The 25,842-nt window shown below is 30.9% G+C and overlaps 2 protein-coding genes across 3 annotated transcripts in view; one reads left to right on the forward strand and one right to left on the reverse strand.

The window, feature by feature from the left end:
* The window catches only part of LOC105262174 (uncharacterized transmembrane protein DDB_G0289901), a 151,678-nt gene that overhangs the window by 72,827 nt on the left and 53,009 nt on the right, over positions 1 to 25,842 (reverse strand). The window contains exon 1 of one of the 2 annotated variants that reach the window (XM_059125654.1): positions 10,374 to 10,426. The exons of the other annotated variant lie outside the window; for it this stretch is intronic. The gene's annotated coding sequence lies outside the window, so the exon portion shown is untranslated. Of the gene's footprint in view, positions 1 to 10,373; positions 10,427 to 25,842 lie in introns of those variants that run through there. 2 annotated transcript variants of the gene reach the window in all.
* Positions 14,971 to 20,915, forward strand: LOC131803828 (uncharacterized). Its single transcript, XM_059125550.1, has 2 exons — positions 14,971 to 16,229; positions 16,300 to 20,915. Exons 1-2 carry the CDS (start codon positions 14,971 to 14,973, stop codon positions 19,331 to 19,333), a joined length of 4,293 nt encoding a protein of 1,430 aa, XP_058981533.1. The 3' UTR covers positions 19,334 to 20,915.

A 25,842-nucleotide genomic window follows, 5' to 3' on the forward strand; every position in this document is an offset into this window, starting at 1 on the left:
TTATAACTCTTATAAAATGTGATGTATGTGTCAGATTGTCTTCAAATTGCACACATCCCAATATTTTTATTAACCCAAGGTCTGGTATGAAGATGGAATATATTGGTCCACCCCTTCTGGTACATCTCCCACAAAGGGTCAAAATTTTGAATATGCATGAAGATCCTAAAACGCGAAATTGACATTCGATTCCATTTGGAATTAATACATCTAAATATTTTTATCAACAACAAGATCAGTTATAAAGATGGTCGAGATCGGATCATTTCTTCCCGTACTTTCCATACAAAGGGTCAAAATTTTAAATAACTAAGACGATCATAAAACTCGAAATAAGCATTTCTATCAACACAAGATCTGTTATCAAGAAGGTAGATATCGGACTACTCCTTCTGATACCTCTCCCACAAAGGGTCAAAGTTTTAAATAACCAAAACGATTATAAAATCCAAAATAAGCATCCGGTTCACTTCATATCTCATCGCATCCCATTATTTCGACTAACACAAAATCTGCTCTGAAGATGGGATATATCGTTCCACTCCTGCTGCTACCTCCCCCACAAAGTGTCAATGTTTTGAAAATTCATGAAGCTCATAAAACATAAAATTCACAACCGATTCCATTCAGATTTGGCACATATCAATATTTCTATCAACACAAGATCTATTATAAATATGGTAGATAGCGGACCATTCCTTCTGGTACCTCTCCCACAAAGGGTCAAAGTTTTGAATAACAAAAACGATTGTAAACACCGAAATTAGCATTCGGTTCTCTTCAAATTACACACATCACTATATTTTTATTAACCCAAGGTCTGATGTGAAGATGGGATATATCGGTGTACTCCTTCTGGTACTTTCCACACAAAGGGTCAAAATATTGAATATCCATGAAGCTCATAAAACGTGAAGCTAATATCCGATTCCATTCAGACTTCCCACATCTCAATATTTCCATTAACACAGGATCTGTTATAAAGAAGGTAGAGATCGGCCCATTCCTTCTAATACCTTCCCCACATAGGGTTCAATATTTTGAAAAAAAAAAAAAAAAAAACGCTAAGGAAGAAAGTGAAATTAGCTTCCAACTCTCTTCAGATTTCACACATACAAATATTTTTGCAGGATCTTTTGTGAGTATGCTGGCAGATATATGCCAACCCCTCCTGGTACCTCACCCACGAATGGGCACAATGTTCAATCATTTTATCTGTCATAACTTGCAAAACAAGTCGGCGACTGTTTTCAACCTGCTATACCTATCGTAAATCTCGTAGCCTTAAATCTGATATGAATATATAATTTATCGGAATTTATGATTTCGTTTAAAATTGCATATAAATTTTGGATTACCTTTAAATTCTGCACATACCAATGTTTTTTTCTGTATTGGATGAATTGAAATACTTCGGCCCGCTATATCTGGTACTTCACATATTTTCACATTTTCCAAAAATTTGCACATAATTCATATAAAATATAGGAAGTAGACGTTAAAGTCTAAATATGGCACGTTGTAATATTTATATCAGTCTTAGGTCAGATACGAATTGGACCATATTGACCAAGTGCTTCGGAACCTCCCCCAAAAAGGGTAAACAGTTAGAATAGTCATAACTCAAGGCTGGGGGTATACATCTGTCGGCAAAACCGACTGATACTATTTATCTCGTTTTCAAAACGTTTTATACGATGTCCCTGTATTAGAGTCATTCCCCCTATGTCTTGCCAATCATCGAAAGTTTTATTTTGTTTCTTTGCATTTCAATTTAATCAAATCAGTTTTTCGTTGTTGTTGTTGCCGTTCTCATGTATAGTCGGCATAATTTTAAATGTATCTGTCGTTCCCTGTTTTTGCGAAAATTATACACCAACAAATATTTCAAAACTTTTTTACAATTTTTTTATTATATTAAAAAAAACTTAACAAATTTTAAAATACTTAAAAGATAATATTTTAAAGATGACACACATACATATATTAATTTACAAACGTAAACACCCAGAGAAATAAAAAATGTTGCAACAAAAAATCAGTTGTAAACAATTTTTGAAACCGCAATGGACCAATCTTTTCAAAATTATGAGGTAAAAAATTTTTAAAATGTTCTTGCATTTTTTAAAGTAGAGTAGAATTCTAGAAATCATTCCGTAATTTTGGAATTTTTATCAAATTTTTATTTTCTCTTTTCTCTTCATGTTTTTTTTCTCACAGTGTATTGTTTGTTTATTTCATCATCATTTCCTAAAATCCATTAAACGGCCATTGACATTTAACGAAATTTTTGCACATTTCAAATGATATTTTTATTTATTTGTTTTGTTTTTTTAATTATACTTTTGGAGGTTGTGATAACAGCAGCTGGAAGTACCCTCTGTGAAAACTGCAATAATATTCATTCAAGGGAGCGACAATACATTCTGAGCACATAACGGTTTTAAGAATGACAGATCCTTAACGATCAATTTGGGTATTTGTTCTAAATTTTAAAAAAATCCTGATTTCTGTGTTGCCAGTGAGAACCATTAATGTATTGTATATTGGGCATACAAATAAAATAGCATACTTTTAGGCGGTTTAACGATTTGGAACTATAATCATATAAACATGACTTAGTGCCTATAAAACAGGTTTTGGGGGGTTTTAGCATATTTATGTTCTCCTAGTTTTGATACTCTCTGATTAAATTGTTTTTAAATGGTCCTGATTGTGTGTGTGGATAGAATTAACTAATTTTGTGAGCTACCAAGAAAATCGGTGAAATTAAATTTCCAAAAAATTCCGTCGAAAAATACCGATCAAGGGTAAACCGTCATATGGGGGCTATATAAGCGTGGTTCTGCATAAGTTATGTCTTCTCATTGGCTGTAGTACCCATTACGAAATTTAAAAACGAAATTCGAAACAATTCCGGTGAATAATGTCGCTAAAATCATCAAAATACGAAATAAAAGGAAGTACCGTTATATGTGGGCTATATGAAGGCGTGGACCTACATAGACAAGTTTCCATCATAGGTTTACTACCCGTTATGAATTTCAAATTTTAAGCAATTCCGGTAAATATTGTCCCTAAAATCATAAAAATACCTGATATCGGGGTGTACTGTTATCTGTTAATTAAACTACGAAATTTGCAACAATTCCGTAGGAATTTTCAAACAATTACATTAAAAAATTGGCTACAAGCATTAAAACACCGGATATCGGGAGGTACGGTTATATGGGGACTATTCGATATCGTAGACCTATATGTAAACAATTCTCTTTCAGGAGGTAAAGTAATTGCAAATAACTGCTTGTGAAGAATTTCAGACAATTCCATTTTAAAAATGTGGCTAAGATCATCAAAATACCGAATGTCGGGAGGTACCATTATATGGAGGCTATACGATATCGTGGACAGATATAGGCCATCTTCGAACTTGATCTGAAAAAAATTACTTTCCTGTCTTAATTCGTTTTGACTCTATCGTGATTAGAACAGGCGTTTGTAACGCCTCGGAATGTACATTTCAGACACCACTAAGTATACAGGGTGCGATAAAAAACTGCAACAAAGTCAAACGCCATAATTTTTACATTTTTTTTTTCAAATGTTATTGAATGAAACAAAAAACTGTCGGAAATAGCTTCAAATTTTAAAATAATTTCGAATTTGTTAGAATTGGTCACCTTTAGCACGAATTATGACCTTCAAACGGCCAATGAAACCGTCACACGCTGCCCGAATGTTGATCTGCGGTATTTTGGCCCATTCCCGGCGAAGCGCTTGCTTGGGATGATCGACACACATTAATACGAGCGGAGAGCGTCCAAACCTGGCATTTCGCAATATTTATATCATATTTATTTAGGTTCGATACGCAATGGACAATATTGACCTATTCCTTTGAAACCTGCTACATAGAGGGTCAACAATTTCAATAATCATAACAGAAGTCAAAATATATTTAAAAAGTCGAACATTGACGTAGGGTATACATCTGTCGGTAGAACCGACATTTTCGATGGCATTTAATAGTTTTTACTTATTTATTAAAATGTAAATATCAATTGCAACTTACTTTTATAATTTCATTTTAATTTATTCTGAATTTGTAATATTTAAAAATTTATTTCATTTTTTAATGTTTTTTTTTTGTAGATCTTATTATTTTTTATTTTTATTCACACTTGTTTTAATTGTTGTTTGTTGATTTTTTTGTTCGTCCGTAGTTGCCTTATATTTTAAGGGTATTGAATATTTCCTGCAAAAAAAAAACTATTTTACTTTTTAAGTCATTAATTTTTTATTTAATTTAACTTGGGATCGACGTAGTTTTATTTTTCTTGAATTTTAATTTTTTTGTTATTAATACTTTATTTATTCATTTATTTATTATATTTATTTGTTAAAAAATGCTTATTATATATACTGTTAAACTTCACTTAATTTTAATTAAATAATTTTATTTATTTTATTTTCATAATTTAGTTTATTTAAATTTTTTATTAAAATTGTTTAATGTGTTTAATTATGTTTTATTATGAATTCTTTTTGGACAACTATTGTGTTTATAATTTTATATAAATTAAAAAAAATATATATTTCTTTATTATTTTATTTTTAATATCGTTTTATTATATTTATTAAATAATGAGACAAATATATTATTAAATTTAAATAAAAAATATATTTACTATTTTTTTACTTTTTACTAATTTTTTTAATTTACTTTACAGATGTTATTGTTTTGCCTTTTATTATTTATTTTTGTCAACTTTATTTCAAACATGTAAATGTTTAAAATTTTATTTTGTTGTATAAATGAAAAATAAATTAATTAATTAATTATTAACATTTATATGTTATTTCCCTTTTTCTTTTTATATTTTTAATTTTACAAACCTTTAATATATTATTTTTATATTTTCAATTGCATTGCAAATTTGAAATTTTTTATTTATATATATTATATATTTTTTATTATAAATGTTATTTTTTATTCATTATTTATTACAATTTTGCCTCTATTGTTTATAGTTTATCAATCATATTTCACATTTTCTTTTATTAATTATTATTATTATTTATTTTGTTATATAAATTAAAATCATAAAAAATTAAAATTATTTTTTTTTATTATTTTCCTTAATATTTTTATTTGAATTTCACAAAGTTTGTCATTGTATCTTTATTATTTGCCTTTTACTTTATTTCCACGTTGAATTTATTTGTTTATTTATTATTTTTAATATGGATAAAATTAAATAAAATATATTGATTTTATTTTTCTATTATTTTTATTTATATTTAAATTTTACTAATTTTGAATTTAATATTTTATTTTATTTTATTAATTTATTTTTAATTATCTTACCAATTTTATTGTTTTATATTATATATTTTTTTTAATTGTGTTTTTTTATTATTTTCCATAAAATTTGTATTTATATTAAAATTTCACAAATTTTTAATTTAATAATTTTATTTTATTTTTATACCCTACAACACTATGTGTTGGGGGTATTATAAGTTTGATTGGGACAGAATTTATGTAACACCTCGAAATATTGGTTTCCCATATAGGAAAGTATATATGGATCTTCCTAGCTCGGCGAGCTGAGTCGATCTAGCTATGTATGTCCGTCCGTCCGTCTGTCCGTCTGTCCGTCTGTCCGTCTGTCCATGTTAATTTGTAATCACTCTACAGGTCGCAATTATGGCCCGATCTTCACGAAATTTGGAGATGATCGCATAATATTTAGGGGTTGAAATGGACCAAATACTGAAAAAATGTTGGATTTTGCAGTAGCTATACAGGTCGCAATTATAGACCAATCGACACGGAATTTCGCATGTAGCTAGAGTTTAGGGCGGAGAAGAAGCCTTGGGTGGTCATCAAATAATATTTAGCGGGTAAAATAGACCATATCTTTTGTGTTGAAAAAATTCAAAATTTGTCATTAAACCGCGAATATTTTAAATACCGGCGAAATCCCAAAGCCATGACAAGGTTACTTCTGACCTTTACATTGATGTTAACATCCAACAAATCGGATATATAGCGAAATATGTGTGATATATGTCTATCAAAGAAGATATGCTTGAAAGATCTCTTATATGTCGAGAACGGCTGAACTGATTTCAACAGTTCTCATTAATTCAGAATGGCCTCTTGGCAGGAAAGAAAAAACGTCTAAAAAATCGCATAAAAATATCTCTATGAAGATAAAAATATTGATTTTTTAAAATTTTCACATAATTTTTCAATTTTGTCATATTTTTGGCATATTTTCATTTTGAATTAAACATTTGGTAATATTTCTACAGCTAACAAAACTAAGTAGTTAGGATATCATATACGGAACGCATTTATGGCCCGATCCTTACGAAATTTTGCATGGGGATAAGATGAGGGTCAAAATAGAAGCCTACTCTTTTTGAAGATGATCGCCATATATTTAGGGGTTGAAATGGACCAAAAAACTGCAAAATTGTCGGCAGGTCGTAATTATCGCCCGATCATCACGCACATTTGAATGGGGGTTACCGGACATTAAAAAAGCCAAGCAGTTTTGGATGGCCATCCAAAAATATTCAATGTGTGAAATAGTTTGCCAACTTTGGTAGACAAAATACGAAAATGTCCATTCCAGTGACTTTTTGGAAAATTCACAAATACAGGAAAGACGCACTTCTGACTATTTCGTTAACGCCGATTTCGTTGAAGAATATAGTCAAATGTTTGTATCTCATATAGATGCGTTTCAGTCAAAAACCAATAATAAATGTTAATCTTTTGCCACTGAGATTATAGGTCTTTGGGAAATATTGGTTCCAGATCTAGGAAGACCATTTAAATTAGTTTAAGTTGCCATTATTCGAAAATTAGAGAACGAAACCTGATGGTTTTTTTTTATTATTTGTCACAATATCTTGTGGAATTCTTTCGAGTATCTCGCCCATATAAACTGTATCGTTTATTATAGTGTTGTAGGGTATTCAACGGTCGGCTCCGCTCGACTGTAGCCTTTGCTTACTTGTTTTTTAATTATCTTACTTATTTTATTGTTTTTTATTATATATTATTTTTATTTTTTTTAAATTTTTTTTTGCATTTATATTAAAATTTCACTAAATTTTAATTAAATAATTTTGATAAATTTTTATTTATTCATTTCTTTTTATACCCTCCACTATGGAGCGTATATTCATTTTGTCATTCCGTTTATAACTCATCGAAATAATGATCTTAGACCCAACAAAGTATGTATATTCTTGATCAGCGTAAAATTCTAAGACGATTTAGCCATGTCCGTCTGTTTGTCTGTTGTAATCACGCTATCTTTCGAACGAATTGAGATAGATGGCTAAAATTTTGTACACATGATTATTTTTCCAGTAGGCAGGTTAAGTTCGTGAATGGGCAATGTGGGTCCACGTTTTCATATCGCCCCCATATAACGGTACCTCCCGATATTCGGTATTTTGATGATTTTAGCTACATTATTCACCATTTATTTTAAGTTTCGAATTTGAATATGGTAATGGCTTATGACAAACAATGCCTATTAAATGCCACGTCGCATAGACCCCAATATAACGGCTATATTTGGTATTTTTAAAATTTTAACAGAATGTTTTAAGGATTTTATTTTTTTAAAAATTTCCAAATTCGTTCCAAATGGTGGAGGGTATTCAAAGTTCGGTCCGGCCGAACTTACTGCTTTTTAACTTGTTTTTATTATTTTTATTTATATTTAAATTTCAAAAAATATTAATTTAATAATTTTATTTTATTTATTTTTTTATCTTACTAATTTCGCTGTGTTTTTTTTTTTATTATATATTATTTTATATTTTTTTAATTTTATTTTTTATTATTTTCCATAAAATTTATATTTATATTAAAATTTTACATAATTTTAAATTTAATAATTTTATTTTGTTTATTTATTTTTTTAATTATCTTACTAATTTCACTGATTTATATTATATTTTTTTTAATTTTTTTTGTATTTATATTAAAGTTTCACTAATTTTTTATTTAATTATTTTATTTATTTATATCTTTTTTAAATTACCTTACTTATTTCATTGTTTTTTATATATATTTTTTTTAATCTTTAACGTTTATTTTTCTAATTTTACTTTAACGTTTTATTTATGTATAATTTCGCTTTAATATTTCCAATTATTTTTCTTTACGTGTTTTTTTGTTTAATCTTTTTTATTAAATTGTTTTGAAATGCATTCTTTAAATTATATTATTATGGTTTCATTTTGTAAATATTATTACATTTTTTTTTTTGTTTTCGATTTTTCCTACATTGTTTGATTTTAATATGTTGTTGGATGAATTTTAACATTTAAATTAATTTAAATTGAGGTTTAAATTTCAAGTATTTCTATTTCGTATTATTAAGAGTTGTTTTGTTTGCTTCTATATTTTGGAACAGTGTTGGCATTTTATTTGGGTTGCCGTAGTTATTTTTATAGTTGTTGTATTTTATTCTTTTTTTGAAATTTTTTTATTGTCTCAAATTTTATTAATTTTTTAAATTTTTATTATTTTTTAGAATTTTTTTTTAAATTTTATTAATTTTTTAAGATTTCATTAATTTTTTTCAAATTTTATTATATTTTAAAGTTTTATTAATTTGTTAACATTTCATTATTTTTTTTAAAATTCCATTAACTTTTTTTAAATTTTATATTTTTTTTAAATTTTATTAATTTTTTAAAGTAATATTTTTTCTTTTTAAATTTCATTTCATTTTATTAATTTTGTAAAATTTTCTTAATTTTTTAGAATTTTATTAATTTTTTGAAGTCTTATTAATTTTTTTAAATTTAATTAATTTTTGAAATTTTTATTAATTTTTAATGAATTTATAAATTTTCACAAATTTTTGTACGATTCTTTATATATGTCATTTATTTTTTCTGTTTTTTATTTTATTTTCGATTTTATTTACTTTTTTATTTTATTTAATTTTTATTTCTATAATATATTTTTTATATATAATATATATATTTTTTATTTATTTATTTTATTTAAGTTTTATTCCATTTTTTTGCACTTTTATTCAAAATAATACTTATTCTTTATTTAATTTGAATTTCGTGGATACTTTTGTTTTTATTTCAATAATAATATTTGTCAAATATTTTCCAATTGTTTTTAGATTTTTTTGTAGCGACAATTATTTCAAACTTAACGAGCCAAGAAATTACAGCTATCGATAGATAGCTAGATATTTGAATTCGAAAATTGCAAACAAAACAGCAAAAAAGCAAAACTCGACCCGAACGAAACGAAAGTCAAGTGGCCCAAACACAGGGTGTTGTTTTGTTTGTTTTGATTGTAAACAACAAAACCTACAGATACACTCAAACATGTGCACACACATTCAAGCGCCCATTCGGCCTCTTCAAAGGTCATCTAACGTAATAACAAACATTGCACATGCACACACACACATACGCACGGAAAAACAACAACAATTGCAAGTGTGTGATGTGTCGGTTTTACACAGCGGAAGAAGGAAATAAAATTGAACAACAACGCCGACAATATCGACAAAACGACTAAGGGGGATGGCCAACGTATGAGTAAACTTGAAAATAACATTACATTACACAGACATATTCATACACATATATATGCATGTGTGATTATGTGCATGTATGCATGTTGTTTACCGCCGTTTCACACAGGGTGTCTATGCCATGCATGCCGCACCATCATCATTATCATCATCCAACATCCATGCATGTTTGTGGGCAACATTGTGGTTTTGTTTAGACAGCCTCTCTCACAAACACTCAGGCACACACACACAGACACATGCAAAAACAAAAATACTCTTGTTTTTTTTTTGCTCAGTTCAAACTTGTAACAAGTGCAGCATTAACAACCAAACAAAATTCTAGTGACTGGCTGAGAATAACAACTGCCGGCTTTTTGCTTTACGTCCGGCAGGCATGCAGGCTGGCTGGCTGTCATGTCAGTTGTCTCAATAACATGCAACAACTACATGTATAGATAGGTGGGTATTATGGATGGCGCGGCAACATTTGATGGCTTTAAGAGAATTTTTAGCGCCAAAAATGTGTTGAACTTTTTGCACGTTTCTGTTTTTTTGCAGGAAAAAATTCAAATCTCCAAAAAAGGAACCTTTGCAAAATAATCAAAAATTATTTGGAAATAAAATATTAAGGGTTAAATGATTTTTTTTAAATTTTTTATATTTTTTTTTTTTTTAAGAAAAAAATTTAAATTCAATTCTTCAAAACCCGTTTCTTTTTTAATTTCTTTCTTCAGACTTATTGGAAATTTATTTAAAATAAAATAGCAAGGCGTTGGAATATTCACCCACATTTTTATTGTTGTTGTTGTTTTTTTTTTTTTTTTTAATTTTTTTCAGAATTCACATTTGATGGCTTTAAGAGAATTGTTAGCGCCAAAAATGGATTTCACATTTCGCAGGTTTTTTTTATAGAAAAGAATTCAATTTTAAAATCAAATCTTAAAAAATCCGTCGCAAAAAAATTGTTTGAAAGTAAAATTTCAAGGGTTTAATGATTTTTTATTTTTTAATTTTTTCTTGTTTTTTTTTTTAAAGAAAAAAATTTAAATTTAAATTCAAATTTTCAAAAACCGTTTTTTTTTTTAATTATTTTTCTGACTTCTTTTAAAAATCAAAATTGGAAGGTGTTGCATTATTTACCCACATTTTTGTTGTTGTTATTTTTGTTTTTATTTTTTTTTTCTTCAGAATTCGCATTTAATGGCTTTAAGAGAATTTTTAGCGCCAAAATGTGTTTCACGTTTTGCACGTTTTATCTTGCTTTTTGCAGGAAAGAATTCAAATCTCCAAAAAAACCGTTGCAAAAAAATCAAAAATTATTGGGAAATAAAATTTCAAGGGTTTAATGTTTTTTTGATGTTTTTTTTAATTTCTTTATTTATTTTTTCTAAGAAAAAAATGTAAATTTAAAAAACCTTTTTTTTTAATTTTTCCTTCTGACATTTTGGAAATTTGTTTAAAAAATAAAATTGCAAGGCGTTGCATTATTTACCCACATTTTATTGTTGTTGTTGTTTTTTGTTTATTTTTTCTTCAGAATTCACATTTGATGGCTTTAAAGAATTTTTAGCGCCAAATATGGATTTAACTTTTTATTATTTTTTTTTAGTTTTGTAGAAAAGAATTCAATTATAAAATCAAATCTTAAACAATCCGTTGCAAAAACTAAAAATTATTTGAAAATAAAAATTAGAATTTATTTTTTTAATTTTTATACATATTTTTTTAAAAAAAAAATTCAAATTTAAATTCAAATCTTCAAAAACCGTTAAAAATTAGTTTTTTTTGCTTCTATTTTTTATTTCGAAATTTACTTGAAAAATCAAAATTGCAAGGTGTTGCATTATTTACCCACATTTTTATTGTTGTTGTTGTTGTTTTTTTTTTTTATTTATTTTTTTTAGAATTCACTTTAATTGAATTGTTGTTGTTGATAACGTCCAAAATGACGCATCGCTTCTTCAATTTTGTTGGTTTTTATTTTTGTAACGTCAATTTTTTTGCTTTGAATATTTCCTTTAAAGAGAACACCAAAAAAATATTCACTTGATTTTATTTTTGGTTTATTTAAATTTTTATTTTATTTTTATTTTTTTATTTTTGGTAACTTGTTTTTCACGAGACAGTCGCGTGCTTAAAATTTTTCAAATTTCCCGCCACCGCCTGCGTTGTCGTCACCATTCGTCCGTCAAGCGTTCACTTGAAATGCAAATTTCTTTTTTTTTCTTTTTGTTAATTTTATTTTCGCGCTCAAATTTTTATTTTTCGCTAATTTATTTTTTTTCTTATTTTGATTTTATTTTTTGCGAGTGATTTTCTTGGTTTTGTTTTGATTGTAAAACGACCGTCCGTCTGTCTGACCGACCGACCGAACGACAACAAACACCGTAAAACACTACCAAACCTTATGAAATCGATTTGTAACTGAAATGCTGCTGCTCGCTATTGAAATGAAATTTCTCAAACGACGACGACGACGGCGACAACAACGACGCCGACATCATCGTCATTGCTGTCGTCGTCGTCGTCATTGCCTCGGCCCCAAACGAATGTTGTTTACTCTGTTGCTGTTGTATTCATTGCTTGGGTTGGTGTGCTGCTGTGTGGTGGTGTGGCTGTGTGTGCTCCCAACACAAAATGTTGCTGGTTTGGCTACTCTGCTTTGGGTCTCAGTCACAGCAGCAGCTGCTGTTGTTTTGATTGTGGGGTGGAGTAGTACTCTCTAGTGAGTGTCTTACTAACTGCCCCGACTGTGTGACTGTCACACAGTCACACCGACGACGACGACCAACGATGGGTTTCGTTCTGTCGTCAACAATCAATGTGCTGTTGTTGTTGTTATTTCGTTTCGTATTTTGTTATTTTTTTTTGTTTTGGTTGGGGATGACGATGTTGATTATTTTGTTGTGCAAGGATGGATGGCTGGCTGGTTGGTTGGAGTGCACACACAACATCATTATGATCTTCGTCGTTGTTGTTGTTCGTCCAAAATGAAGATGTTTATGTTTTTCGCAATGCTGTTACTGTTTTGCTGTTGTTGTCGTTGCTGCTGCTGCTGCCGCTGGAGTGTTTTGAAAGCATTTCTTCAAAACATTTGGCGTAAACATCCACCAGCAGTGCAAAAAACGGGAAAAATAGTCAAACAAACAAAAGTGTCCAACATAATTGGAGAGATAAGTTTTTGTCTCAAAATATATTTTTTTTAATTTTCAAAACACGAGATAATAATTTGAGTTTTTTAAATTTGAAACATAGGTAGCATGACTTGCAATATTTCACCTGAAATAGTGGAAAGAGAACCCAAATATTTTAGACTTTAGTTCTTATGGCTATGGAGTACCTGAATCATTTTCAGTTTCCATAGATGTGTGGATTAAGTTCTCTGCAGGAAGTCTGGAGTTGAGTTAACCATATTAGGCGCACAATATTATCGCATGTGACCACTTTTGGCATTTAGACGTCGTATCGTTAATCGGAAGTTTTCTCTTAGCTAGAACTTTATTCCTATCGTGAGGACCAAAGTGAGCATCTAGAGCTTCTTATGTATCTAAATTTGTTGATGTTGTCTAAATACTATTCAAACTGGTTAGTTTGTCAGTGCCGAGCCATCTCGTTGGAGTTGGATCGACCCCGTGACCCGATGTATTTATACCCTACACCACAATGTGTTCAGGATATTATGTCTTTGTGCATTTGTTTGTAACAGGCAGAAGAAAACGAGATAGACCCCTACTAGCTTTTTATGATCTGCATAAAATCGCATTCTGAGTCGATTTATGCAATACCGTCCGTCCGTCCTACTGTCAATGTGTTGTTGTAAACAAAGTACAGGTCGTATTTATTGACCGATCGAGATATAATTTTGCACAGATAATTTCTTTGGCCTAAGGTCGGCCCATATTGAAATTGGAGATAATCGGTTAAAATTTTGATATAGCTCCCATATATATCCTCGTCCGATTTGCCTTTTATTGTGCACCAAAGTAGATAGAATATGAGACCGGAAGTGGCAGGGTCAATAAAATTTTACGACTTTTTGCCTCGGTGCATTAACCCCCCCCCCCCCCCCCCCCCCCCAACCAAGCCATGTGTGTAAAGTTTTATGGCCATCATAAATTAGGTGTGCATTGATTTTTATTGGTTTTGCCTGTCCGTGTGGCGAAGTATGTCACCCTTTGCATTGTGTTATCTTCTATTTTGTATTGATTGTGGTCTATTTGAATTTGATGTGTGTCTCACCCTCATTCTTGGCACTTGTGTTTTTCCTCAAGATTGAATATGTCCGTCTGTGCGATCATGTGTGTTACACACAGTATTGTACTGATTATTGTTTGTATGTGCGGCAATGTTAACCTTTCCATTTGAATTTGATGTGTGTCTAACCCTGTCTTGACACTTGTGTTTTCCCCCCACCCCCCCTCAAGATCATATGGGTTACACACAGTTTGTGTATTGATTGTTGTTTGTATGTGTGGTAATGTTACCCTTCCCATAGTTTTCTTTTAGTTTAGTTATGATGCGTTTAGTTCAAATATGATGTGTCTATGTCGTGTGTTTGTCCCTAATTCTTCTCACTTGTGTTTTTCCTGAGGATTGAATGACCTTGGCGCCCTTTGTTTGCTGTTGCACATTTTGTTGCCTATATTAAGGCTTGGGCGTTGTTGTTGCATGAGTAAGAACACTTGTGCCCTTAGAAAGAAATTTGTCTAGAGTTGTTGTTTTTTCTAATTAGCGTAGACGTATACCTACAGTCGGGCGTATGCGTTTGATCCCTACATTCAGCCATCATCATCACTTGAGGGTAATAAAAAAATGTAATGAGACTCATATTTTGTTTTTGTTTTGGTTTTTTATGTTTGGGGTTTTTATTTCACATTGGAAATGTTTGAACCGTTGTATGTGTGTGTGTGTGTGTGTGTAATTGTGCGTTGTTTGGTTTTTTTTTTTTTTTTTTTTTTTTTTTTTTTTTTTTTTTTTTTTTTTTTTTTTTTGAGCCAACCCTCACTTGGCATCATCCCACTTGTGTCACTTGTGGCACATATCAAAAAGTTATATAAAAAAAGAAAAGAAAAAAAATTACTTGAAATTATTCGAAGTTACTACATTCAATTCATATGAGAAAACTGTTTGAATTTATGTTTGGTGACAAGATGTAACATTTTGAAAATTACAAGGGCAATCTGATCTTACGTGTACTTGTTGTATTTTGGAAGACCTAGGATGAAAAATGTTTTGAAAAATACATATGTATCTGTTAGTGGAGGTTTCTTAGGTTTTCTATAGAAATGGCCAGTGTTAATATAGGACTGAGTTTTTTAAAAAATAGGTTTAGTATAAAATAAGAAATTCAATCGCAAGCATCACCATCAAATTTTTCGAAATCAAAATGGCACAAAATATTTGCAATTTCTGCTCCGAAACGTTCACTGTTAAACGCGAATATTTGAGACACGTTAACAAGCATTGCAGCGGATGTGGACAGTTTTTTAGTAATACATATCAATTAAAATTTCATCAAAAGAATTATGGATGTCCACCTATGCAAAATCAACCATCTAATAACTCAAGATTAGACAATATAGAACATGCAAACTGCAATAGTGTTACCCTACCATTGATGCGGAATCAATTTATAATTGACCAAATCACAGGCAATGATCATAACATTCCATCCCAACAAAGTGAAGGCGGAAACAAGTTCTGCAATGAGTGCCATAAAGCAGTGCGAAATATGTCCGCTCATCTTCGTAGTGATGAACATCGGCGTGTAATTCGCCAAATTTTTGGTGAAAATATCAATATTGTCAAAAACTCATTTGGCAAAAATATACTAACCTTCGAGTATATTAATGCAAAAAACATTTTGCTGCCAAATGAATTATTAAGCGATGCCAAAGAAACGATTGTCAGCTTGGTCGAGAAGAACTTTACGAGAAATACGCCTATAAAATTCAATATTGAGCTTATAGGAGAATATGTCAAGCCCACAAGTCAACGTGATGAACCATCAACATCAAATATGGTTTTAAATACAAGTCAAAATATGTTTTGCCATATGTCAAAAATGTCGTTGATAACGGAAGGTGACAATATAAGCCAATTATTCCACGATCACGCGAATCGTATAATTAATAAAATGTCTGAATTTCAAGAAAGAGATTCTGGCTGGGCTTTAGAGAAAATCGTAAAGCTGAATATAAATATATATAAAGCTAATTTAACTCGTGGCTCCCAGTTCTTGAAGACACCGCTCTCTTTATCAAAAAAGAATGCCTGTCTTAACATTAGAAATTACGATGAATTTTGCTTCAAATGGTGTATTGTGGCAGCTTTATCGGAACCAGCAGCAGCATGTGATAAGTCTAATCCGCAATCATATAATATTAATATAACCGAAGAGATTATATACTTGCCATCCGGGGAGATATTGAATTTTAGAGGACTTAGTTTCCCTATGGCGATAAAAAATATCAAGGATTTTGAGGCCAATAATGAAGATATTAGTATTAATGTCTTCGGCTATGATGGAAATCAGATAGTTGGACCCTACTATCTTACCCCAAAACGAAGGAATCGTCATATTAACTTGATGCTTCTTCATGAGGGCGACAAGTTCCACTACATATTGATCATGGATATGTCACGGTAAGTTAAAATAGCATAGTAATATTACTATTAAATATGATAAATAATGAATATATCTATTGCTTTCTAGGTTATTACGTTCACAAATAACAGCACATAGAGGTAGATCAATCATTTGTGATGGCTGCATACAAAGTTTCACCACGGAAGCCGTATATGCAAAACATGAGAAGGAGTGTGTTGGGGTCGTAACAGAGATGCCGAAAGAAGGAGAAAACATTATTCGGTTTAAAAACTACCACAAAAAGGAGAGAGTTCCATTTGTGATCTATGCGGATGCTGAATGTATTCTAGAGGATTGGAACCCGGAGAACCTCAACACAAACACAAACACAGTAACGGTAAAAAGGCACATTCCTTGTGCATTTAGTTATTATATTAAATGTAGTTTTAATGATAGTTTAAGTAAATTTTATATATATAGTGGCCCCAATGCTGCGAGAAACTTTTTAGAAAATCTTATAGGGGATTGTAAATTTATTTACAACACATATTTGTCAAAAACGGTACCAATGATTTCTTTGTCTCAGACAGAATTAGATGATTTTAATAGCAGTACTGTGTGTCACATTTGTGAGAAAGAGCTAGGTAATGACCGAGTTAAGGATCATTGTCATTTAACTGGAAAATATCGAGGAGCTGCACACAATGAATGTAATTTGAAATACCATGTGTCAAAATTTGTGCCGATATTCTTCCACAATTTTTCTTCTTATGATTGCCATTTGTTCTTCAAAGAATTAATTCACTTTGATGGAGAAATTAAAGTAATTCCATTAAATAAAGAATTATATGTTTCAATGTCATATTTCACTAAAATGAACAACGATTCAAACGAAATGGTCGATCATAATTCTTCGGTGAATTCGAAAAACAAATGGCGGAATAAATTTGAACTGAGGTTCTTGGACAGTTTTCGTTTTATGTCTTCCAGTTTGGATAGTTTGGCTAAAAATCTACCTAAAAACGCATTTCAAGCTGTTCGTACACAGTTTCCAAATGATGCTGATTTCAATCTGCTAACTAGGAAAGGAGTTTTCCCTTATGAATACGTGTCTTCATTGGACAAATTATATGAAAGAAAATTGCCTAACCGAAATGAATTTTACAACAGGTTGACTGACAGTGAGTGTTCGTTAGATGATTATAGACATGCGCAGAATGTATGGAGGCACTTTGAATGCCAAACTGTCAAGGATTATATGGAGTTGTATTTAACAGCAGATGTCTTACTGTTGGCTGATGTGTTCGAAAACTTTCGAAGTTTATGCCTCCGTCACCATAGACTTGATCCTTGTCAGTATTTCACAGTACCATCACTATCTTGGGATGCCATGTTGCTGTGCACGGGTGTTGAATTAGAGCTATTTACAGATATTAACATGTATAATTTCTGTAAAAATGGCATTAGAGGTGGACTTACACAATGTTCAAATAGACACTCGGTAGCCAATAGTAAATACACTGAAGACTATGACCCTAGTAAACCCGAGGTAAATATTTATTATTTAGACGTCAACAATTTATATGGTAAAGCAATGACACAATGTTTGCCACAAAAAGATTTTAAGTTTTTAACTCAAGAAGAGTTGGAAATATTCAATGACGTCAGTAAAATATTAGCGATTCCACATGATTCACCAACTGGTTATTTTTTTAATGTGGATTTAGAATATCCAAAAAATCTGCATGACAAACACAATGATTTACCCTTTTGTCCTGAATCCAAATGTGTCGGTGGCTGTAAGATCAAAAAGTTGATTGCAGATTTGAATGACAAAACGTCTTATACAATTGATTATAGAGTGCTTCAACAATGTATCCAGCATAATTTAATTCTTAAAAAAATTAATAGCTGTTTACAGTTTACGCAATCTAATTGGCTTGCAGCATACATAATGAAAAATAACAATCTCAGAGCACAAGCCACAGATGCTTTCGCAAAAAATTTTTATAAATTTATGAATAATTCTGTTTATGGCAAAACAATGGAAAATGTGGACAAAAGGAAAATCGTGGAAATAAGAAACCATTGGGAATCTTATGGGAAGCGCTGGGGTGCACGGGAATTTATTTCAAAACCAAATTTTCATAGTCTTACACACTTTTCAGATGAAATGGTGGCAATTCAAATGAACAAAGTGAGGGTGAAGTATGATAAACCGATATACCTTGGATTTTGTATTCTAGAGTTATCGAAATGGGTCATGTACGATTTCTTTTATGATTTTTTAAAAGTTAAGTTTGGAAACGACTTCATATTAAACTATATGGATACTGATTCATTCATACTAACGTTCACTAACCGCAACCTCTTTGCTGAACTATCACGAGAGGAAATACTGGCTAGATTTGATACATCAGATTTTTCACCATCCAATCCATATAATATACCTCTTCTTAATAAAAAAGTTATAGGAATGATGAAGGATGAGAACTGCGGAAAGACGGTATCGGAATTTGTAGGCCTAAGACCAAAAATGTACGCTATGAAAGTCCACAATAGTGAAGAGGTAAAGAAATCAAAGGGTGTTAAAAAATCTGTTATGAAGCAGTACACCATTGACACGTATAGGGATTGTCTGTATAATCGAATAAAATATTATAATAGTATGTATACATTTAGATCGAGGAAACATGAGATATACACAGACAATATAACTAAAGTGTGTCTCAGTTTCCAAGATGATAAAAGATTTATACGGGAAGATGGTGTAAGTACGTATGCTTGGGGCCATTATAAACTTAAAAATGATAACGAAGATGAGGTAGCCCTTTCAAATGAAGAGAATTCTGTGATCCCAATGGAACTTGATTTTCATATTGAAAATGCAAGCGACAATTCTATTTTTGAATTGATCGCAAATGTAAATAGTAATGACGTTATAGATTTAGAAAATATAAGTATTTCTAATTTTCCTATAGAACTAGATGTAGATATAAATAACATACCTCCTGTAAATACAATAGACATTCCTTTAGACGGGGATGACAAATCTATTTTTGAATTGTTGGGGGATTCAGATAGTGAATATACAAATTGTGAATCTCTTGATTTTATACAATTTTTAAATTTTAATGAAAATGACTTTGTAAATAAATAAAACAATCTGTATATATTTAGTAAAACATTTATTGCTTAAAAATAAAAAAAAAAAAAAAATCAAACATTTAGTTTTATTTCACAAATATACTTAATATTAAGACATGGAAGTATAAATTACTTATACAGCTTTTCGAACAATTCCGGTTAAAGGTATGTACTCCACCAGGCGGTCATGAATGATTAGACAATATGATGAGGTGTTTTGAGGTATTGGGATATTGGTGGTAAATTCGATTTTTAAATCAATTGGTCCATTTTTCACAGCTTCATTTTGATTGCTTATATCAATAACGGTAATTGGATTATGTTTAAACGTAGTGTATGTTAGAAGCGGTTGTGGTTCCCTCATATAATATGTTTGTTGAAATTTGGCATACATGTCATAAAGTATTGCATAACGATTCTCTGAGAACTTAAGATTTAAATCATCATAAGGGTATGTCTCAGAATTCAAGTGTACTTTGATGTTCTCAAGATCACAGTGGATCAATTTGTTGTCTCTTTCAAACACTAAAGCAACATATCGCGGTCTTTCATGATTGGCAGACATTTTAACACTCCAATTATGTTTTAAACCACCAGAAAAAGTTGGATTAAAATAACAATCCCAACTACGAAACGCCAGCGGCAATGTTTTTCCTTCCTTTATAGTTTTCAGAAAACTAATTTTTCTATAATCAGACAAATGAATGTGTTGAACTTTCCACACAATGTTTGTGATTGTTAGTCGAATGTCTTCTTTCGAGTCAGTTGAATAACACACATTCATGTCATTAGCGCTCCGCAAGAGAATTAAATCATGCTTACTATTGCATATTACTTTGTTGAAGTCTTCAGCAAATCCCAGCAGACGATTCAAGGGTACACAAAAGTTAAAAGAATTAGTGGTTATATCACCATCTACGTTCCATCCTGCTTTACTCATAACATTACTTTCAAATGGATTTAAAGAAATCCAATTTTTAATTTTTGTTGACATTCCAAGATAGCGTGTACGATCAATTTCAACACCGTTTAGTTCGTAACGAATTTCGTCAAACATATACCCCACACAATTATTCCTCAGTCTAGCGTTTGATGAAATTTCTCCATTTGCTTTTCTCAAATGCCCTTCAATGTACAAATAGCTCTCTGATGGTAATATGTACAAATCTTGGTTTTGAATGCTTATACGTATTTCATCATTGTTTTTAAATGATTGAACATAAGGAACATAGCTGTGATAATCCCGCTTTATGATATTCTCATCAGAGAATGGCCGTTCATTTATATTAAGTACTTCAGACATTGGGTTTTACTTTTAATTTAAGTAATTTTAAAAACTCTTTATTTTCCTTAGTTAGAAATGGTCTTGTCGGCTTGACAACTTTATGTTGAATGCTTTTAGGAGTTTGTTTATAATTGTATTTATTGTATATAATCATGATTGTCTTGGTCTTATATGAATTCGAAGTGTGATTTCCTCTCCCCGAAAGTTTATCAGTCGACCTTCTTGATCTAGTATTAATATTTCAAGACGACTGATTTCCTTGACGTTCAAAGGCAAATAAATGAGGTTCAATGGTCTTTCATCCAATTTATAGCCTGGAGGAACATCTAAAGAAAATTCGTGAAGAATATGTGCAGGTGAGTTGTTCATAAATGATCCAGTTACTATATTGCAGTGTATTTGAACAGCATTCACCTTCAAAATATTTACTGGAAGGTTAGATATGTGCTTTTTTCCAGGCTCTAAAACTTTGTCTGTGAAACCAAAGAGTTTTGATATAGATTTCTCCTTATTGAAATAAATAGGATCATGAGATGATGTAATTTCTATTTGTAATGTATTATTATTGGCTTTAATATCTATAGATCTATTTATGTACATAGATCTGTACACTGTTTCCAAAAAGTCTGCAATATCTTGCAATTCATATGATCCTATAGGTATTTCTATTGTATCATTTCCAATATGAAACAAGTTATTATCCTCATCCACATTAGGAATTGAGTTGTACGATTGAAAATCAATTAAACTACACTCGTAATCATTATCACCTAATTCTATAGGTGGTGAATAATTTGAGCATAAAATTGAATTTCTACCCGTCAAAGTAAACGTTCTTGACATTGCAAGATACTAAGTTGTAATAAACAGTACACAATCGATTCTCATACTTTTATATTTTATTGTTAAATATCATTACAAAACATAATTTTTATCTATCCAAGAATTATGCCGATTTGAGAAACCCAACCATTTCACATAAACTTTGTCATCCTTTGATTTTAGAATTTTCTCCACCAAATATGTGTTTGGATATTTTGTAGGCAAAAGTTCTTCTCTATAAAAACATCCTTGTATTGGATTTCCTTCAAAATCTTCCAGCAGATATGTAGTGGGGTTGGTTATTTTTATCGTTCTTATTCTAAAAATTTCAGTTGTCCAGTTTGGAGTATAACCCTTTTCAAAATGATGTTTATATTTGCTGATGCGTACGTGATCACCGACATGAAGGCGTGGTTTTTTAAAAATTTTTATATGATTATAAACGGATTTCAGCAGTTTTTTCTCGTTTGAGGAATTAACTTGTATTGGAGCCATTTTTATCGTTCCGTGAGGGGTGCTATTATATTTGTCTAGTAAATCCCTATAGAGTTTGATCCATTGATAATTTCCATTATAACTAAACTCTTTCCACATCATTCCTTTTAGGGTTCTATTGAAACGTTCAATAATTGATGCTTTCAATACACTATATGTAGAATAATGATTTATTCTATATTTATGCATGAGTCCCCCAAATGTTTTATTAAAAAATTCTTTCCCATCATCGGTTTGCAAATTTTTCGGAATTCGTCCTGCTTTCAGTATTTTTTCAAATGCCGTACAAACTTCAGTGGCATTTTTAGACTTGAGCGCTTCAGCCCACGCATATTTTGAAAAGGTATCTATAACTGTTAGCATAAACTTGTATCCCTTGTTTGCTTTAGAATAGTTGCCCATTTCAACTAAATCAGCTTGCCATAGGTCGTCAATCCCCTTTATAATAACCCTCCGCCTCTTAAATTTTTTTCTTGCCTGAGTGTGGAGTTCATTCACTAATTCCCGTTTTTCCATTTTATTCAGTGTAATATTTTACAGTGGAGTGAGTAAATGTGTTTTTCGATAAAATACCATAAAGTTCGTTTAACGAGTGTTTTAAACGCGATATTTCTTCTCTTATATCGGAGCACTCTTGAAATACGTTTTTCTTTAATATTTCTTGTAGGTTCTTGTTTTGCGAATGTACGTATGCTTGGTTGACCGCATCCGATCCTCCCGCCGGGGGAGCCAAGTTTTTAATCCTCTTATTCTGTATGTCCAAATTGTTATCTTCATCAATATTGATTCCCAGCACTTTCGAAACATTTCCCTTTAGTGTGGCTGAAGTATATTTTAGATGATAATGATGACCAAACTTATCCACAGTCATTGATTTTGTAATTCAGGTGATTAATAAATTATATTTCCCTCTCTCAGTTCCTCGATAATAGAAACAATCTCATTAGTATGATTATTATTGCCGGCTTGTTGTGATGCTAACAACAGCTTTAATCGTTCTATTAATTCATTAGGATCGTCCCAGTATATATAGTTCGGTTTACCGAGATTTACTCTCATTAGGCCTTTGCCGCTGTGAGTATCATCCATCAAGTGTTTAATAACACGTTTATATTTATATCCTCTGTTGGATTTGATTCGTTCATTATGCTTAAAGTTTACTTTATGTGCATTAGAGTCCAGCAAAATTTTTTTATATATTTCTAGTTCTGACGCGTCATAATTTTTAGGTTTTTGATAAAATAGTAGTTCAAATAGACCCGGTGTAAATGCCCAATGTTGATTTCCAATAATTATTTTCTGATCATCAACTTTTAATGGTTTGTCCCCAAATTTCCATTCTCCGTGAATATCTTTGTGTGGTCCATATACCGTATCCAATTTTTTGTTTTTATTTAAAAGAGAAAGGTCAACGGTATCATCATTATCTGTATAAAATGTGTCATCTTTTGAATCCAACTCATCGGTTTCCTCCCATAAAATTTTAGGTTCTGGCTTAATATCGTGTTTCAATTTTTTAACGGGTGTACTCATAGCAAAATAATCTTTATATGATTCAATATTTTCCTTCTTAGGTATTGGTTGATTTGATGCATTAACATTCGTTAGTTTTAATAGTTTATGTATTGGCTCAGTTATGGGTTTGAATGTATTTTTCAATTCGTTTGTTTTTAATTCCTCCCCCCTTTTAATGCTTCGTAATTTTCTTTTCAAGGCATTTCGGGACTTAACAAGGCGCTTTAACATTTCTTCTTCCATGGTTGTGATTATACTAATAGCAGTGGTTATAATAGGGATTACTTAAATATATTTATGGTTGTATAAATGTGTGAAATCCCTTTCTATATCTTCCCGAGTTAATATCATCGTCTTTGCTAATTGTTAGAAATCCATATTTTTCCTTCCAGCATTCACGACATATTTCTTTAAATTTTTCAAAACTCATATCACTTCCAACATGATCATTGTATATATGTTTTAAATTTAAATCATCTTGTTTGAACATAATAATCATATTTGCATTATCACGTAGTAAATGTTTCGGAATCCTAGTATATGTCTGACATAAATAAAATGAATCGACATTTTTATGGCGACCCATACTGAAGTACGTTTTAATATTATTTTGTTTATCACAAGCCACATCATCGAATATGATAATTGAATTTGGCCTTATATCTTCTGGTTGTACAACATCCTCATTATTATTGAAAGTAAACAATCGCATACCCTTTATAGATGACATAAGTTTCTTGAGATATTCGTATTTCGGTTGATATAGAGATTTAGAATATATATAAACATTTTGGAATTTCAAACCATTTGGACTTTCTATCAAGCTTAGCATAACATTAGTCTTTCCACAATTCGAAGGGCCAACTATTAAGGCTCTTATAGAATTTGGTAATAAAACGCTGTGTCTGGGTGATTTCTTTTGTACGAAATCCGCATTTCGCACTGGAAGTTTTGCTTGTTGTTCAACTAATCTCATTTCGTAACTAATGAGTGATTTAATTGACAATGTCTATTTATCTTATTCTCTTGTTTACAGCAAGCTCAAAAAGTATAAAATGATTGTTTATAACAACAATAATGTTATTAGAAAGAGAACCGCTAAAGGAAGAGGACTTGTAAATAAATTAATTAATTCTTTACCAGTGGAACTTCATCTGCCGGGTTATCAATTCTGTGGCCCCGGAACTAAGCTCTTAAAACGATTAGAAAGGGGGGATAAAGGTGTTAACCCATTGGATGCTGCTTGCAGAGAACACGATATCGCTTATTCACAAAACGAAAATATTCATAAACGACACATTGCTGATCGTGAACTAGCTGAAAGAGCGTGGGAGCGAGTTAAAGCAAAAGATAGCAGCCTTGGCGAAAAAATTAACGCATATCTAGTCTCGAACATAATGAAAGCGAAAACAAAGTTTGGTATGGGTTTAAAAAATAAAAAACTTCAAAAAGCTACTGGTCAACAGATTTTTAATAAAGCACTCAAAAATGCGTCAATGAAACTTAAGAGTGTAAAACCAACTGATATTGATGATGCTATAAAAATAGCAAGAAAAGAAATTCAAAAAACTTTTCGCGGAAGAAAGGCAAAGGTAGTTGTACCACGAGTTATTAAGTTACCAAAAACTGGGGGATTTCTTCCCCTTATACCTATTCTAACAGGTCTAGGTGCTTTGGGTGCCCTAGCATCGGGTAGTTCAGCAATTGCTAATGCTGTTATGAATGCTAAAAATGCCAAACGACAATTAGAGGAGCAAACCAGACATAACAAAACTATCGAAGCTATAGCTATGGGTAAGGGTTTGTATTTAAAACCCTACAAAAAAGGTTTTGGTATTTACTTGAATAATACATCAAAAAACTAATTAAGCAACTACCCAACGCACCACTTACTGACAAACAAATATATTCTTTTGGAAAAAAATATATACCACGCTTTAGAGGTGTATATATGCGCAACAGATTACCTAAGATGCCATATAAGAAAGAGTGTGGTATTATAAATATGGATAATGATAGTGGACCTGGCACGCATTGGGTAGCATATTATAAATATGACAACATCATTGAATATTATGATAGTTTTGGAAATCTCCAACCTCCGTTAGAAATTTTATATTATTTAGGTCCAAATATTACTTATAATTATAAAAGAGATCAACACTTTAACACATACAATTGTGGACACCTCTGTTTAAAGTTCTTAATAGAAAAAGCTTATAAATACAAAATTTAAAACATGAAATTGGTTAGTTCAATTTAATACTTCCATGAAGATGCAATCAGTTGATAGGTCGGATATTGCGATAGTGGATTTTCAGTTTTGTCATGGAAACCACAAGAGCATATTTATGAAGGAGCTGGCGTTCATTTGTGGTACTTCTATTGTGCCTAATCATTTTCTG

The sequence above is a fragment of the Musca domestica genome, unplaced genomic scaffold, assembly GCF_030504385.1.
Source record: "Musca domestica strain aabys unplaced genomic scaffold, Musca_domestica.polishedcontigs.V.1.1 34, whole genome shotgun sequence".
Classification (NCBI taxonomy): domain Eukaryota; kingdom Metazoa; phylum Arthropoda; class Insecta; order Diptera; family Muscidae; genus Musca; species Musca domestica.